General features: G+C 46.8%; 1 protein-coding gene across 5 annotated transcripts in view; it reads left to right on the top strand.

The window, feature by feature from the left end:
• Positions 1 to 16,716, top strand: part of MTSS1 (MTSS I-BAR domain containing 1) — a 209,722-nt gene that overhangs the window by 61,350 nt on the left and 131,656 nt on the right. For all 5 annotated transcript variants that reach the window (XM_068238011.1, XM_068238012.1, XM_068238009.1 and 2 more), the window contains exon 2: positions 4,316 to 4,377. In XM_068238011.1, coding sequence (XP_068094112.1) covers positions 4,316 to 4,377 — 62 coding nt within the window. The remainder of the gene's footprint in view (positions 1 to 4,315; positions 4,378 to 16,716) is intronic.

The raw sequence follows: 16,716 nt of genomic DNA, 5'->3' as shown, positions 1-16,716 counted from the left end.
GCCGTAACTGAGAGGGATATAGTTGTTTCCTTTTAAACAATACCAGTTGCTTGGCAGTCCTGCTGATCTCTTGGCTGCAGTCGTGGCTGAATCATTCACCTGAAACAAGCATGTGGCTTATGCAGTCAGACTTTAGTCAGAGCACCTGATCTGCATGCTTTTTGCGGGGCTGTGGCTAAAAGTATTGGAGAAACAGGACCAGCAGGAGAGTCAGGAAACTGGTATTATTTTAAAAGGAAAAATCCATATCCTTCTCAGTTTTGGTTCCCTTTAAAAGCACCAGCTATTGAGACCTATGCTTCCTGTGTACGCTGCTGCCTGATTACTGAGGGAATTGCCTGTCATCCGTGCCTTGCTTGTGCATGGCTGCAACCCCATAGCATTATCCAGGTTGCATACAAATCTATGCTTACTGTGCAAGCTGTTGCATGATTACTGCATGCAAATCCCTGCCTATTGAGCACTCTGCATTTTGATTTAGCTTAGACACTATCTGTGCTCACCTGCTGAAACATTGGAAATAAAAAGTGACTCCTAATTATCAACTGAATTAGTATACAGTACTATAGTATACTAATTTATGTGCTTAGTACGACAACTTCTGATATTGTAAACTTCTGATATAGAATAGTTATGATTTAGTAAACAACTCTCCTCCGTCCCTTGGAGTTACCTATAAAGGGATTCTTTTGTATATGTCCAAATCCAGAGTTGTCCGAAAGGAAAATAATTTATCCACGAGGACCAGTATGTATCATACATAACTCCACTTACAAACATTCTACTTACAAATATCCTCTTGGAAAGGAGTCAGGGTCCACTTATATATCTCTTTTTAGAAAGATTCTTTGCCCCGGGTCTCGTGTGAGCAATGTACTTTCTCTTGTTCCAGCTAGTAAACAGTCATGGTCCTCGTTCTGTTTCCATACAATTTCTGGAAAAGAAAGTCATCAGAAGACGGGGCAAAAGTTTCAAAGGAACCAACAGTCCTTCTCACACACACTAGAGGTCTTTGGTCCAGAGACACACTTCCTGTTACCTGACACAAAGGTCAGGGATTTCATAAATGAGCTAATAGGAAAGAAAACCCAAGTCATATTGTTCATGATCGCTTCTCATGCACTTACAGTGGGATGCGAAAGTTTGGGCAACCTTGTTATCGTCATGATTTTTGTGTATAAATAGTTGGTTGTTACGATAAAAAATGTCTGTTAAATATAGATATAGGAGACACACAGTGATATTTGAGAAGTGAAATGACGTTTTTTTTGGATTTGCAGAAAGTGCACAATAATTGTTTAAACAAAATTAGGCAGGTGCATACATTTGGGCACCACAAAAAAATTAAATCAATATTTAGTAGATCCTCATTTTGCAGAAATCACAGCCTCTAAACGCTTCCTGTAGGTTCCAATGAGAGTCTGGATTCTGGTTGAAGGTATTTTGGACCATTCCTCTTTACAAAACCTCTCTAGTTCATTCAGGTTTGATGGCTTCTGAGCATGGACAGCTCTCTTTAACTCACACCACAGATATTCAATTATATTCAGGTCTGGGGACTGAGATGGCAATTCCAGAACGTTGTACTTGTTCCTCTGCATGAATGCCTTAGTGGATTTTGAGCAGTGTTTAGGGTCGTTGTGTTGTTGAAAGATCCAGCCCCGGCGCAGCTTCAGCTTTGTCACTGATTCCTAGATAATTGGTCTCCAGAATCTGCTGATACTGAGCGATATCAATGTGTCCCTCAACTTTGACAAGATTCCCAGTCCCTGCACTGGCCACACAGCCCCACAGCATGGAACCACCACCATATTTTACTGTTGGTAGCAGGTGTTTTTTAGGAATGCTGTGTTTTTTTCCTCCATGCATAACGTCCCTTGTTCTGCCCAAATAACTCAATTTTAGTTTCATCAGTCCACAGCACCTTATTCCAAAATGAAGCTGGCTTGTCCAAATGTGCTTTAGCATACCTCAAGCGGCACTGTTTGTGCTGTGGGTGGAGAAAAGGCTTGCTCTGCATCACTCTGGCATACAGCATCTCCTTGTGTAAAGTGCACAGAATGGTTGAACGATGCACAGTGACTCCATCTGCAGCAAGATGATGTTGCAGGTCTTTTTTGCTGGTTTGTGGGTTGACTCTGACTGTTCTCACCAATCGTCGCTTCTGTCTATCCAAGATTTTTCTTGGTCTGCCACTTGGAGCCTTAACTTGAACTGAGCCTGTGGTCTTCCATTTCCTCAATATGTTCCTAACTGTGGAAACAGAGAGCTGAAATCTGAGACAGCTTTCTGTATCCTTCCCCTCAACCAGGATGGTTAACCATCTTTGTCTTAACCTTCTTGGCGGTAACCCCGTGTGTGACACGGGGTAAGCCGCCGGAGGGTGTCGCTCAGGCCCTGCTGGGCCGATTTACATAATTTTTTTTTTCAAACACGCAGCTAGTACTTTGCTAGCTGCGTGTTTGGTCTGATCGCCGCCACCCGCCGCCACCCGCCGTGGAAACAGGCCCCCCCCCCCCCCCCCCCCCCCCGCATACCCCTTGCGCAGCCTGGCCAATCGCGGCCAGGCTGCTCTATGGGGTGGATCGGGATTCCCTGTGACGTCGCGACGTCGATGACGTCACTCCGTTCGTTGCCATGGTGACGGGGGAAGCCCTCAAGGAAATCCCGTTCAGAACGGGATTTCCTTATGGGCAAGCGGCGCCGGCGGCGATCGGTAGGTACGGGGGGACGCTGCAGGGAGGGGGGAAGCATGTAACTAGCGCTAGGCTAGCTACATGCTAAAAAAAAAAAAATAATTTGAAAAAAACCCTCCCGCGGCCGCGCAGCCGCATTTATCATACCGCCAGGGAGGTTAAGGTCATTTTAGAGTTGTTTTGAGACACCCATGTTGCTACTCTTCCAAGAAAAATAAGAGGGAAACTTACAATTGACCCCTTAAATACTCTTTCTCATAATTGGATTCACCTGTGTATGTAGGTCAGGGGTCACTGGGATTGCCAAGCTAATTTTAGTTCCAATAATTAGTACTAAAGGTTTTGGAATCACTAAAATGAGAACAGTGCCCAAATTTCTGCACCTGCCTAATTTTATTTAAACAATTATTGCGCACTTTCTGTAAATCCAATAAACTTCATTTCACTTATCAAATATCACTGTGTGTGTGTCTCCTATATGATATAGTTAACTGACATATTTTTTTTTATCGTAACAACCAACGATTTATACAGGAAAACCATGACGATTAACAAGGTTGCCCAAACTTTCGCATCCCACTGTATGTTACTCAGGAAATTTAACAGTCACTTAAAACTGTTTCCTTTAACAGCTAGCATAATATTGCCCCTGTTTAACTCTCTAGTAAGGCCACATCTGGAATATGGAAATCAGTTCTGGGCACCACATTACAAAAAAGATATTGCAGTTTTAGAGCAGGTGCAGAGACGAGCAACAAAATTGATACGTGGGATGGAAGGTCTCGCTTACCAAGAAAGGTTAGATAAACTGGGTTTATTTAGTCTAGAGAAAAGACGCCTTAGAGGAGATCCAATTAACATGTATAAATACATCAGAGGGCAATATAATAGCTTGGCGGATGAGCTTTTTGTCCCTAGGCCTTCTCAAAGGACTAGAGGACATGATCTGCGCATGGAGGAAAAACGTTTTAACCATTTATTTAGGAAAGGGTTCTTTACAGTAAGAGTGATTAAGATGTGGAATGCATTGCCACAGGAAGTCTTTATGGCAAACTCTATACCTGCATTTAAAGGGGGCTTAGATGCTTTCCTTGCGTTGAAAGACATCCATGGCTACAATTACTAGGTAATGCCTAATGATGTTGATCCAGAGATTTTATCTGATTGCCATCTGGAGTCTGGAAGGAATTTTTCCCTTTTGGGGCTAATTGGACCATGCCTTGTAAGGGTTTTTTCGCCTTCCTCTGGATCAACAGGGATATGTGAGGGAGCAGGCTGGAGTTGTACTTTGTACTGGTTGAACTCGATGGACGTATGTCTTTTTTCAACCAAAATAACTACTGTATGTAACTATGTAATGCACTGCTCTGCCACATAGGAGACCTGGGTTCAAATTTCGTCCTTTCCTATTCAGTAAGGAGTTTTTGGCCAAGACGCCCTAACACTACTACTTCCTACTGAGTGTGCTCTAGTGGCTGCAGCTCTGGCACGTTGAGTCTGACAGGAGAAACGTGCTGTACAAATATAGGAATTATTAGGAATAAATATTATCTAATATTGTTTCGTATTAGAATATATCATTGATAAGGAAGTGACACCATTCTTGTGTTTTGTTGCAGGGAAGTTACCCGGTGTGGGAGGACTTCATCAACAAGGCTGGAAAGCTGCAGTCTCAGCTCCGGTGAGTAAAGTTTCGCAATATGTTTCTCATTGTCCTGGATTGGAGGATTAATGTCTCTGCTGGACCCATTGCTGGAACCTTCACAATCTGGCCATATGAACCGGCTTGATAAGTCGAGTTAAGAAATTATAAACTACCCAGTGCTGTATTTGATTCCTTTTGGTGTCTTTGCCATAGACTAGCATTGGTTCCCTAACACCTCAGCAGGATCCGATTGGATCATTCAATAAATTTGCATAAATATGCACAGAAAATCAAAATTCACATAATCTTGCATCAACTTAAAATGATTTGCATCTCCTTGATTATTCCTAGGAAATGGTGAGGACGGTCAATGAGATGCTAATAATTTTGAGTGGATGTCAATTTTTAGGTTAATATTATGCAAATGTATGCAGCTTTGACCAACCAAATAATCCCGGGGCAAAAATCCACCACTTTCCAGGTTTTAGATTTTGCTCCCGGGAGAGGCAGAGCTTTTTGCTGTAGCTCTGTCTCCAGTCCAATCAGTCTGCACTGATCGCCACCTCTCCCCACCCCGCCCCTCTCCCCGCCCCTCTCATTGAAAGAAGACTGAGAGGGGCGGGGAGAGGCGGAGATCCGCGCAGATTGACACAGTAGAGGCAGAGCTACAGCACAAAGCTCTGCCTCTATCCGGAAGCGCTCCCCAAATCTTCCCCAGGGGATTTTGGGGGGATTAAGTGAGAGTTCAGCTGCGGGGATGCGGCGTTTCAGGTAAGGCATTAATGCTTAACAGGATTGTAAAGTGAAAACAGTGTTTTGGGGAGGCTTCAGACTGTCTTTAAGGCCTTGTTCACATTGCGTTCGGCTTGCGTGTCCGTCCGAGGCGGGCTTTTTTTTCCCCACGGTTTTTGTTTATAACGTTTTTTCTGGCCATTTTCTACGTGTTCACACATTTTTGTGGGCGTCTTTGTAAGCGCTCTTGCAGAACGCTTCCATCTTTTGACCCAGAAAAAAAAAATTGTGAGCGTTTTGCGATTTTCCTTTGCCTTCCATTGAGGCAAAACTCCTCAAAAATGGCCCAAGCACCGCTTAGAAAAGCGTATCGCAAACGAACCGCTCAGATATGAACTCTCTCATAGAGAATCATTGCACAAGCGCTTTCAGGGCGATTTTCGAAAATCGCATGCGGTTACATTTTTCCGAAAACACCTATAATGTGAACAAGGTCTGAAGGAGCAGAGCCGGGACAACGTCCTCCAGCACCCAAGGCTGAGACACCAAAGTGCGCCCCTCCATCCCTCCCACCCCAGCCGTCACACACTGATTGCTATTAGACTAAGAGGCTCTCCAACACCTTAATCTCTAGTTATCTGGCTTGCAGTCACTGCCATGTATCCCCTTTTCTTATTTCTTTCTGCATCATACACAATAGGGGAATGATAGCTGAGTGAGTTGTGCGCCCCTCCTACACTGCGCCCTGAGGCTGGAGCCTCTCTTGCCTCTGCCTCGGCCCGGCCCTGTGAAGGAGGATTTGGCAACCCTGCACAGTGCGTCAGCATCTTATTGACAATCCTACAGACTCGCATTGTGTGATATTTGTTTATTTTCATTATTATTGATTTATAAAATGCCAACATACTGTATTCCGTGGTACTGTACAAAGCACGAAACAAACTTGGGGTGTATAATAATACAGACAATAGTATATACCAATATACAAAATACAGAATACAGAATTTGTACAAAATACACAATAGGTAATTGTGGTGAAAAAAGTTACATGATGAATGCAATGTATAACAAATTCCTGGACACGAAAGGTGAGAGAGCCCTGCCCTCCTAGCAAGCTTATAATCTACGGGGAAGGGGGGGGGGGGGGGGGGGGGGTTGTTGGCGATAGTATACAATGATCATACCTAGAGGCAGTGTGTTTTTAGGATATCTAGTAAAAGGGCAACTTGGCCTTAGTTCAAAGGGGGAATGTATATAACCCCTCCCCAGTATATAATGCTATATATAGCCCCTCCTCCAAGTATATAATGCTATATATAACCCCTCCCCAGTATATAATGCTATATATAGCCCCTCCTCCAAGTATATAATGCTATATATAACCCCTCCCCAGTATATAATGCTATATATAGCCCCTCCTCCAAGTATATAATGCTATATATAACCCCTCCCCAGTATATAATGCTATATATAGCCCCTCCTCCAAGTATATAATGCTATATATAACCCCTCCCCAGTATATAATGCTATATATGACCCCTCCCCAGTATATAACACTATACCAAACTCCTCCCCAGTGCATAACCCTATAAATAACCCCTCCCCCAGTATATAACGCTATCTATAATCCCTCCCCCCAGATCTGTACTGGTTTTATTCAGATAACCTACAAGTATACTTTTTGTGCGGCGGTGTAGAAGATCGTGCCACAGAATTGGGATTTATTCTGCCGTCCCGGCGTTCAGCTTGCCGTGTGACTGGGGCTTCTGCTGTGAGAAATGATAATCCTTATTGGTTTAGTCTGCTGAAATCAAGCTTTGACTTGTCAAGCGCTGTCATCCCAACCTGGTCGGTTGTTTTTCTGGTTCAGCCGAGACCTAATAATTCCCAGGGAGGGAAGAAACGGAGGAATGACACCTGCTCATTTTTTTTGTTTGAGTTAGTAAAAGTTATTTTTATAAGAATGAGTGTAAATGGGAGTTAGCTGGTAGTGAAATGATTCAGCTTTCTCCTGAAATTCCTCTGATGCAGAGAAAACAAAAGCCAGCTGACCCCTCTCCGAACATTGCCGGTATGTCACCTATCGTGTTTCCCTGAAAATAAGGCCGGGTCTTATATTAATTTTTGCTACAAATGTTGTGCCAGGGATTGTTTTCAGTGGAAGTCTTATATTTCCATCAACACACAAGTTCCTGTGCTCTGTCCTCCTGCCTTCCCCACTGTGCTGGATCCACCTCTTGTGTGCCGTGTCCCCCCTTGTACCTTTAGTGTCCTCCTGGTGTCCCCTTCTGTTACCGTGTCATCTTCTGTTCCCTGTCCGCCTGTGTCCCATGTCCTGCGTGTCCTCTGTCATTTTCTATCCCCATGTCCTCCTGGTGTCCCCCATGTTCTTCATTGTCCTCTTGCATCCTCCTCTTACCACCAGCTCCATGCTGCGCTGTCCCCTGTGTCCTCCGATGTCACCCTGCATCCTCCTCTTACCCCCAGCTCCATGCTGCACTGTCCTCTGTGTCCTCCGCTGTCCCCCTGCATCCTCCTCTTACCACCAGCTCCATGCTGCGCTGTCCCCTGTGTCCTCCGATGTCACCCTGCATCCTCCTCTTACCCCCAGCTCCATGCTGCACTGTCCTCTGTGTCCTCCGCTGTCCCCCTGCATCCTCCTCTTACCACCAGCTCCATGCTGCGCTGTCCCCTGTGTCCTCCGCTGTCCCCCTGCATCCTCCTCTTACCCCCAGCTCCATGCTGCGCTGTCCCCTGTGTCCTCCGATGTCACCCTGCATCCTCCTCTTACCCCCAGCTCCATGCTGCACTGTCCTCTGTGTCCTCCGCTGTCCCCCTGCATCCTCCTCTTACCACCAGCTCCATGCTGCGCTGTCCCATGTGTCCTCCGCTGTCCCCCTGCATCCTCCTCTTACCCCCAGCTCCATGCTGCGCTGTCCCCTGTGTCCTCCGATGTCACCCTGCATCCTCCTCTTACCCCCAGCTCCATGCTGCGCTGTCCCCTGTGTCCTCCGATGTCACCCTGCATCCTCCTCTTACCCCCAGCTCCATGCTGCACTGTCCTCTGTGTCCTCCGCTGTCCCCCTGCATCCTCCTCTTACCACCAGCTCCATGCTGCGCTGTCCCCTGTGTCCTCCGCTGTCCCCCTGCATCCTCCTCTTACCCCCAGCTCCATGCTGCGCTGTCCCCTGTGTCCTCCGATGTCCCCCTGCATCCTCCTCTTACCACAGCTCCATGCTGCGCTGTCCCCTGTGTCCTCCGATGTCCCCCTGCATCCTCCTCTTACCCCCAGCTCCATGCTGCACTGTCCCGTGTCCTCCGATGTCCCCCTGCATCCTCCTCTTACCACCAGCTCTATGCTGCGCTGTCCCCTGTGTCCTCCGATGTCACCCTGCATCCTCCTCTTACCCCCAGCTCCATGCTGCGCTGTCCTCTGTGTCCTCCGCTGTCCCCCTGCATCCTCCTCTTACCCCCAGCTCCATGCTGCGCTGTCCCCTGTGTCCTCCGATGTCACCCTGCATCCTCCTCTTACCCCCAGCTCCATGCTGCACTGTCCTCTGTGTCCTCCGCTGTCCTCCTGCATCCTCCTCTTACCCCCAGCTCCATGCTGCACTGTCCCCTGTGTCCTCCGATGTCCCCCTGCATCCTCCTCTTACCACCAGCTCCATGCTGCGCTGTCCTCTGTGTCCTCGTGTCCCCCTGCATCCTCCTCTTACCACCAGCTCCATGCTGCGCTGTCCTCTGTGTCCTCCGATGTCCCCCTGCATCCTCCTCTTACCACCAGCTCCATGCTGCGCTGTCCCCTGTGTCCTCCGATGTCACCCTGCATCCTCCTCTTACCCCCAGCTCCATGCTGCGCTGTCCCCTGTGTCCTCCGATGTCCCCCTGCATCCTCCTCTTACCCCAGCTCCATGCTGCGCTGTCCCCTGTGTCCTCCGATGTCACCCTGCATCCTCCTCTTACCCCCAGCTCCATGCTGCGCTGTCCCCTGTGTCCTCCGATGTCCCCCTGCATCCTCCTCTTACCACCAGCTCCATGCTGCGCTGTCCCCTGTGTCCTCCGATGTCCCCCTGCATCCTCCTCTTACCCCAGCTCCATGCTGCGCTGTCCCCTGTGTCCTCCGATGTCCCCCTGCATCCTCCTCTTACCCCAGCTCCATGCTGCGCTGTCCCCTGTGTCCTCCGATGTCCCCCTGCATCCTCCTCTTACCCCCAGCTCCATGCTGCGCTGTCCCCTGTGTCCTCCGATGTCCCCCTGCATCCTCCTCTTACCCCCAGCTCCATGCTGCGCTGTCCCCTGTGTCCTCCGATGTCACTCTGCATCCTCCTCTTACCCCTAGCTCCATGCTGCGCTGTCCCCTGTGTCCTCCGATGTCCCCCTGCATCCTTCTCTTACCCCAGCTCCATGCTGCGCTGTCCTCTGTGTCCTCCGCTGTCCCCCTGCATCCTCCTCTTACCCCAGCTCTATGCTGCGCTGTCCCCTGTGTCCTCCGATGTCCCCCTGCATCCTCCTCTTACCCCCAGCTCCATGCTGCGCTGTCCCCTGTGTCCTCCGATGTCCCCCTGCATCCTTCTCTTACCCCAGCTCCATGCTGCGCTGTCCTCTGTGTCCTCCGCTGTCCCCCTGCATCCTCCTCTTACCCCCAGCTCCATGCTGCGCTGTCCCCTGTGTCCTCCGATGTCCCCCTGCATCCTCCTCTTACCCCAGCTCCATGCTGCGCTGTCCCCTGTGTCCTCCGATGTCCCCCTGCATTCTCTTTATTTTTACCCCAGCTTCATGCCACTGTGCGCTGAGCTTCAGTCTATGGGGAAGTACAACAAGTTATTTTTCTACTGGAGCTGATGGTCTCGCAGGGGGGACCAGCGCTCCGTTATTGGGCCAATCACTGCACTCGTTGAATAGCAGCAAGTGCAGTGATTGGGCCAATGAATGAGCCACTGTACTGCCCGCGAGACGAAGGGCTTCAGTAATAACACAAGTTGCCATACTTTATCCCTTCCCCCTGGGGCTTACTTACATGGTAGGGCTTATATTTATTATTATTTAATATTCTTTTATTTGTTGTATTTATAAAGCGCCAACATATTACGCAGCCCTCTAGGGCTTATTTTTAGGAGATGTCTTTATTTTGGGGAAATGGGGAACGCATTGTCACGCACGGGCGTTGTAGTGAGCTCATAATAGCGTCTGCTAAATGGGGCTGTCAGCCTGTCATAATCCTTTAGACCTGGTGCACACTGGTTGAGTGGTTCAGGCAGGTGATCATTGCTCTCGATATCCTGATCAGAGTGGCAACGTACACGTCTACGATGGCGCTTCTGACCTGTGTTTTCTTGCCCGTGGCTTCCTGCAGGTCCCGGTAAGGATCGGTCAGCATGGGGTGCAGGATATATTGAGATCTACCAGCATTTCTAATTTTATAAGATATAAAAATTGCTGCGCCCCCTATTCAATATGACTAAATAGATGGAAAAGACACAAGTCCACAATATAAACACAAATCCAACAGGTGCTTGCTTTTCCTTGTTTCTTAATGAGTAACAGTCAGTGCGCTGTGCAAGAGAATCCTCTGGATTGGAACAAAGATAAAAATAATCCACTGCGCGCTTCCAGCCTAAAAGCAAATAGCATACATAGTGTAATCCTGTTTCAACTGTAATTACAGATATCACACATCCACTGTGTAAGTGACCACTCGTGATCCCACCACCTCTATTATAAGAGCGGCTCACCAGATTGTAGCCACCAGATCAGGGTGGGGTACTCGCTCAATATATGGTACATTGGGAACATCAATGATCCATAGCCAATTTCCCATAGGGTTAATTTCTTTTAATCCTCAATAAAACACATAAAAACTCTCATTGCGCAATATATAAAGACAAGATAAAATCATACTGCGCTTCTCGCGCCCTCCATACACTTACAAGCTCCCCTTAGGGATTGGTAGCATATCACAGCGGCAAGTCTCCTGGGCCTGGTGTGCCTCTCTGAGTCCGTACGCGGCGTCCCGCTTGGTCCCCTCACGGCGTTCACCTCACCCGAACTTCCGCATACAGCGTCAGACGTACTGGCTCCGCCCTACGCGTTTCGTCACAATGACTCATCAGGGGCTAGCGTTGCCAGTACGCCAGCCGCATAAGTAGTGTCTCGCACGTGACGTCAGCGCCTCCCTCCGTATAACGTTGCCCTGAGGCTCACCACTGTCACCTGCCATTACAGATTCACATGTATACAATACACAACAATTCCTCCCTAATCTAATACAGGACCAACTCCTAATCTACCTAAGTGTATTCCCCCACCCCAATGTATACATATATATACTTTTGAACATCGCTAGGCCGCGCATGCTCCGTAGTGACCCGTATATATCCATAGTACCATCTTGTGGTCATTTTACTAAGTGCTTTACCTACAACTCCCTATAATAAATGCGATAACTCTACATATATTGCCCTCAGTCGTTACTAATAAAGCAATTCAAGTCAAACTCAATATTTATACCTGTGGGAGCAAATGAGCTCAAATTAAATATCCACCTACCCTCTGCTTTAGATAAATCCCTTACCTTACTGGACCCTCTCCATTTTGGTATCCATTTTTCTATCCCCATGAATTTTAAACCAGAAGGGTCACAACTATGGAACTTTTTAAAATGACTGGACACACTATGCGTGTCCAGCCCTTTCCTAATGTTATAAATATGCTCATTAATTCTCTTGTGCAGTGCTCTAGTGGTGCGGCCCACATACTCTAGGCCACATGGGCACCAGAGGACATATACCACACCAATAGTTTTGCACGTAATGCACTGTCTGAGGGTGTAGTTGTAGCCAGTATTCCTGGCCGTGAAATTTCCCCCCCTCACAGGGCAGGTCTCACGGCATCCCCTGCAAGTTCTGCATGGAAAAAAGCCCTTTTGTCCCAATAAATCAGTGCCCTCCGTTATCGGTGGATCAATGCAACTAGTTACCATTTTGGATCTAAGATTGGGTGCCTTTCTATATACAAACTGTGGTTTTTCAGGCAAATACTTACCCAGTACATCATCCATCTTAATGATGTTCCAATGTTTTCTAACTACCCTTTCCATTTGTCTATATTGGTTACTGTATCCCAACTGTAATGCATATTCATGATTTCCTGATGAGTTACGTACTGGGTTACTGATGAGTGTTGATCTTTCCATCATCCCTACTTCCCCAGCTATCCTTTCCACCTCCCTTCTATCATATTCCTTCTCCACAAATCTTTCGACAAGGGCCTGGCTCTGTACCCTGTAATCCTCCTGGTATGTGCAATTCCTTTTGATACGCATTAATTGTCCCTTTGGGATGTTAGACAGCCATCTATCATGATGGCAACTTGATCTAGGGATGTACCCATTCCTGTCAGTGGGTTTAAAGTATGTCTTAGTGACCAGCCTTCCATTACCCTTCCATAACTCCAAATCCAGAAACTGTATTTTTTCTTGGCTGATTGTAAATGTCAAGTCCACCTCTTCCCATAGTCGGTTAATTTTATCACAAAATAGATCCAGTTCATCCCTTGGTCCCCTCCATATAAACATCAGGTCATCTATAAACCGAGTCCAAAGTATCACCCTCTGACTAGCCTCATTATCAATAACCAATTCTTCCCATCTACCCATGTATAGGTTGGCTACGCTGGGGGCATACTTCGCCCCCATAGCGCAGCCCTGTTTCTGTAGATAGTATTCACCATTATACCAAAAATAATTATGCTCTAAAGAAAACTGTAATAGTTCCAAGATGAATCCAATCTGTCTCACATCCAAGTCTGACCCTTTAACTAAGGCTTCCTCCACTATTTCCATCCCCTTATTATGTGGAATCACCGTATATAGCGATGCCACATCAGCTGTAATGATCCAGTCATCCTGTTCAACTTCAACAGTTTCTAATATATTCAGTAAATGTTTGGTATCTTTCAATAAAGCTGGCAGTTTTTTAACCTCCTCCTGGAGGAAGAAGTCAATGTATTCTCCAATGCGTTGTGTTAGGGAATCTATCCCACTAACTATAGGACGTCCCGGGGGTGTTTTACTGTCTTTATGGATCTTAGGGGTGAAATAAATCACCGGTGTTCTGGGTACATTGGGCAGGAGGTACTTGAATTCATGTGTATCAATAATGCCATGTTTTTCCCCACCCAACAGTATGTCCTTTAGGATTCCCTTATACTTGACCAATGGATTTCCCCTTAGTTTTTCGTAAGTTTGCACATCCCCCAGAATTCTTTCCATTTCAGTTTGATATTGGTCCCTATTCATCACAACCACCCCTCCCCCCTTGTCAGCTGGTTTAACTACCAGTTTTTTCTCCTCAATTAATTGTTTCATGTGCTGATCCATAAATTTTTTGTTTCTTTCCTGTTTCACCTTCAGTTTGTCCAGGTCCAATAGTATCGCTTTTTTAAAAGCCTCAACCGTACTTCCCTTGCCTGTATCTTGTGGATTGATAATGAGGCTAGTCAGAGGGTGATACTTTGGACTCGGTTTATAGATGACCTGATGTTTATATGGAGGGGACCAAGGGATGAACTGGATCTATTTTGTGATAAAATTAACCGACTATGGGAAGAGGTGGACTTGACATTTACAATCAGCCAAGAAAAAATACAGTTTCTGGATTTGGAGTTATGGAAGGGTAATGGAAGGCTGGTCACTAAGACATACTTTAAACCCACTGACAGGAATGGGTACATCCCTAGATCAAGTTGCCATCATGATAGATGGCTGTCTAACATCCCAAAGGGACAATTAATGCGTATCAAAAGGAATTGCACATACCAGGAGGATTACAGGGTACAGAGCCAGGCCCTTGTCGAAAGATTTGTGGAGAAGGAATATGATAGAAGGGAGGTGGAAAGGATAGCTGGGGAAGTAGGGATGATGGAAAGATCAACACTCATCAGTAACCCAGTACGTAACTCATCAGGAAATCATGAATATGCATTACAGTTGGGATACAGTAACCAATATAGACAAATGGAAAGGGTAGTTAGAAAACATTGGAACATCATTAAGATGGATGATGTACTGGGTAAGTATTTGCCTGAAAAACCACAGTTTGTATATAGAAAGGCACCCAATCTTAGATCCAAAATGGTAACTAGTTGCATTGATCCACCGATAACGGAGGGCACTGATTTATTGGGACAAAAGGGCTTTTTTCCATGCAGAACTTGCAGGGGATGCCGTGAGACCTGCCCTGTGAGGGGGGGAAATTTCACGGCCAGGAATACTGGCTACAACTACACCCTCAGACAGTGCATTACGTGCAAAACTATTGGTGTGGTATATGTCCTCTGGTGCCCATGTGGCCTAGAGTATGTGGGCCGCACCACTAGAGCACTGCACAAGAGAATTAATGAGCATATTTATAACATTAGGAAAGGGCTGGACACGCATAGTGTGTCCAGTCATTTTAAAAAGTTCCATAGTTGTGACCCTTCTGGTTTAAAATTCATGGGGATAGAAAAATGGATACCAAAATGGAGAGGGTCCAGTAAGGTAAGGGATTTATCTAAAGCAGAGGGTAGGTGGATATTTAATTTGAGCTCATTTGCTCCCACAGGTATAAATATTGAGTTTGACTTGAATTGCTTTATTAGTAACGACTGAGGGCAATATATGTAGAGTTATCGCATTTATTATAGGGAGTTGTAGGTAAAGCACTTAGTAAAATGACCACAAGATGGTACTATGGATATATACGGGTCACTACGGAGCATGCGCGGCCTAGCGATGTTCAAAAGTATATATATGTATACATTGGGGTGGGGGAATACACTTAGGTAGATTAGGAGTTGGTCCTGTATTAGATTAGGGAGGAATTGTTGTGTATTGTATACATGTGAATCTGTAATGGCAGGTGACAGTGGTGAGCCTCAGGGCAACGTTATACGGAGGGAGGCGCTGACGTCACGTGCGAGACACTACTTATGCGGCTGGCGTACTGGCAACGCTAGCCCCTGATGAGTCATTGTGACGAAACGCGTAGGGCGGAGCCAGTACGTCTGACGCTGTATGCGGAAGTTCGGGTGAGGTGAACGCCGTGAGGGGACCAAGCGGGACGCCGCGTACGGACTCAGAGAGGCACACCAGGCCCAGGAGACTTGCCGCTGTGATATGCTACCAATCCCTAAGGGGAGCTTGTAAGTGTATGGAGGGCGCGAGAAGCGCAGTATGATTTTATCTTGTCTTTATATATTGCGCAATGAGAGTTTTTATGTGTTTTATTGAGGATTAAAAGAAATTAACCCTATGGGAAATTGGCTATGGATCATTGATGTTCCCAATGTACCATATATTGAGCGAGTACCCCACCCTGATCTGGTGGCTACAATCTGGTGAGCCGCTCTTATAATAGAGGTGGTGGGATCACGAGTGGTCACTTACACAGTGGATGTGTGATATCTGTAATTACAGTTGAAACAGGATTACACTATGTATGCTATTTGCTTTTAGGCTGGAAGCGCGCAGTGGATTATTTTTATCTTTATTTCTAATTTTATAGTGGCCGATAAAATGATTGCTTGTTGGTCATTTCTGATTGGTCTCCAGCAGAATTCACTTCCAGTCGCATTGTTTTGAGAAATGGAATATAAATAATGATTAAAAAAGTACAGTTATGTGACAAGGGGGCAGGCCTAGAGAGCATCAGGTCAGTTGTCCTTCCAGATTCACTTTACTGTGTATATGTACATGGAAGTGCAGCAAGAAACTCGCACACTTCCTGTGTTTGGTTGCACTGTGTGGTGTGAGTGGTTCAGCGATTATGTCCCAGATGTGGCTGTGTCATTGTGCAGCAGTAAGGGGTGTTCCTGGTCCCATTTGTGGAGCAATGACAGAGCCACATCTGCTGCAGAGACCGGAAGACCAGCCGCCACATCCTCTCTTCATCGGGGGACAGCCTGACAATTTGTCAATGAAAATGCTGGTCGATGCTCTCTGAAACTGGGTCGCTGTGAGGCGGGAGGAGGATGGGGGGGAGCTGACGTCTTTCATGCGCAATCCTCTCTGCACAGCGATTCCTCGGCTTCTACCACATAGATCTGTTGCCGTAGCAACACGGGAGCTGCGTAGCTGATCTGCACGAAGACAGAGAAGAGGGGAGAGAGAGGCTGCCCGGGGGGCTCATCCTGGTCATTTCCTCTGTGCAGCTGCTGAGATCCTGAATTCACATCGCTGCTGGGGAATAACAAAGGCTCTCTCGCACGGACCCTGGAAAACGAGCGCCACAAGACGCGGCGAAGGCTTTTTAGTGCCGTCGTTTTGAGGTGGTGTTATATCTGCAGAGATAAACAATGCGGGGTATAGTCCTACAAGATCAACAGAACAATAGAGTACCGAATAAACCCACTGCACTTTCCAGAGTCCAACTCGCCTTAAGAGCTCACAATCTATTCTTGCCTCTCCGTATAAACTCTGGCTTAGTACTCACTGTGTGATCCACTGGTGTTTACAGTCTGCTGTCCGTATCGTATATTATAGAGTCAGATCCACAACTCCATCAGTCTGTGCCACAAGAGCTCACAGTCTGCTGCCCGAACCATATAGACATCACTGACATCAGTCTGAGTCTATATCAAATACAAATTGGGTCGACATTGTAC

The sequence above is a fragment of the Hyperolius riggenbachi genome, chromosome 5 (genome assembly GCF_040937935.1).
Source record: "Hyperolius riggenbachi isolate aHypRig1 chromosome 5, aHypRig1.pri, whole genome shotgun sequence".
NCBI classification, from domain to species: domain Eukaryota; kingdom Metazoa; phylum Chordata; class Amphibia; order Anura; family Hyperoliidae; genus Hyperolius; species Hyperolius riggenbachi.
Note: the sequence above shows the minus strand (reverse complement) of the source record. Positions and strands in the feature narration are given on the sequence as shown.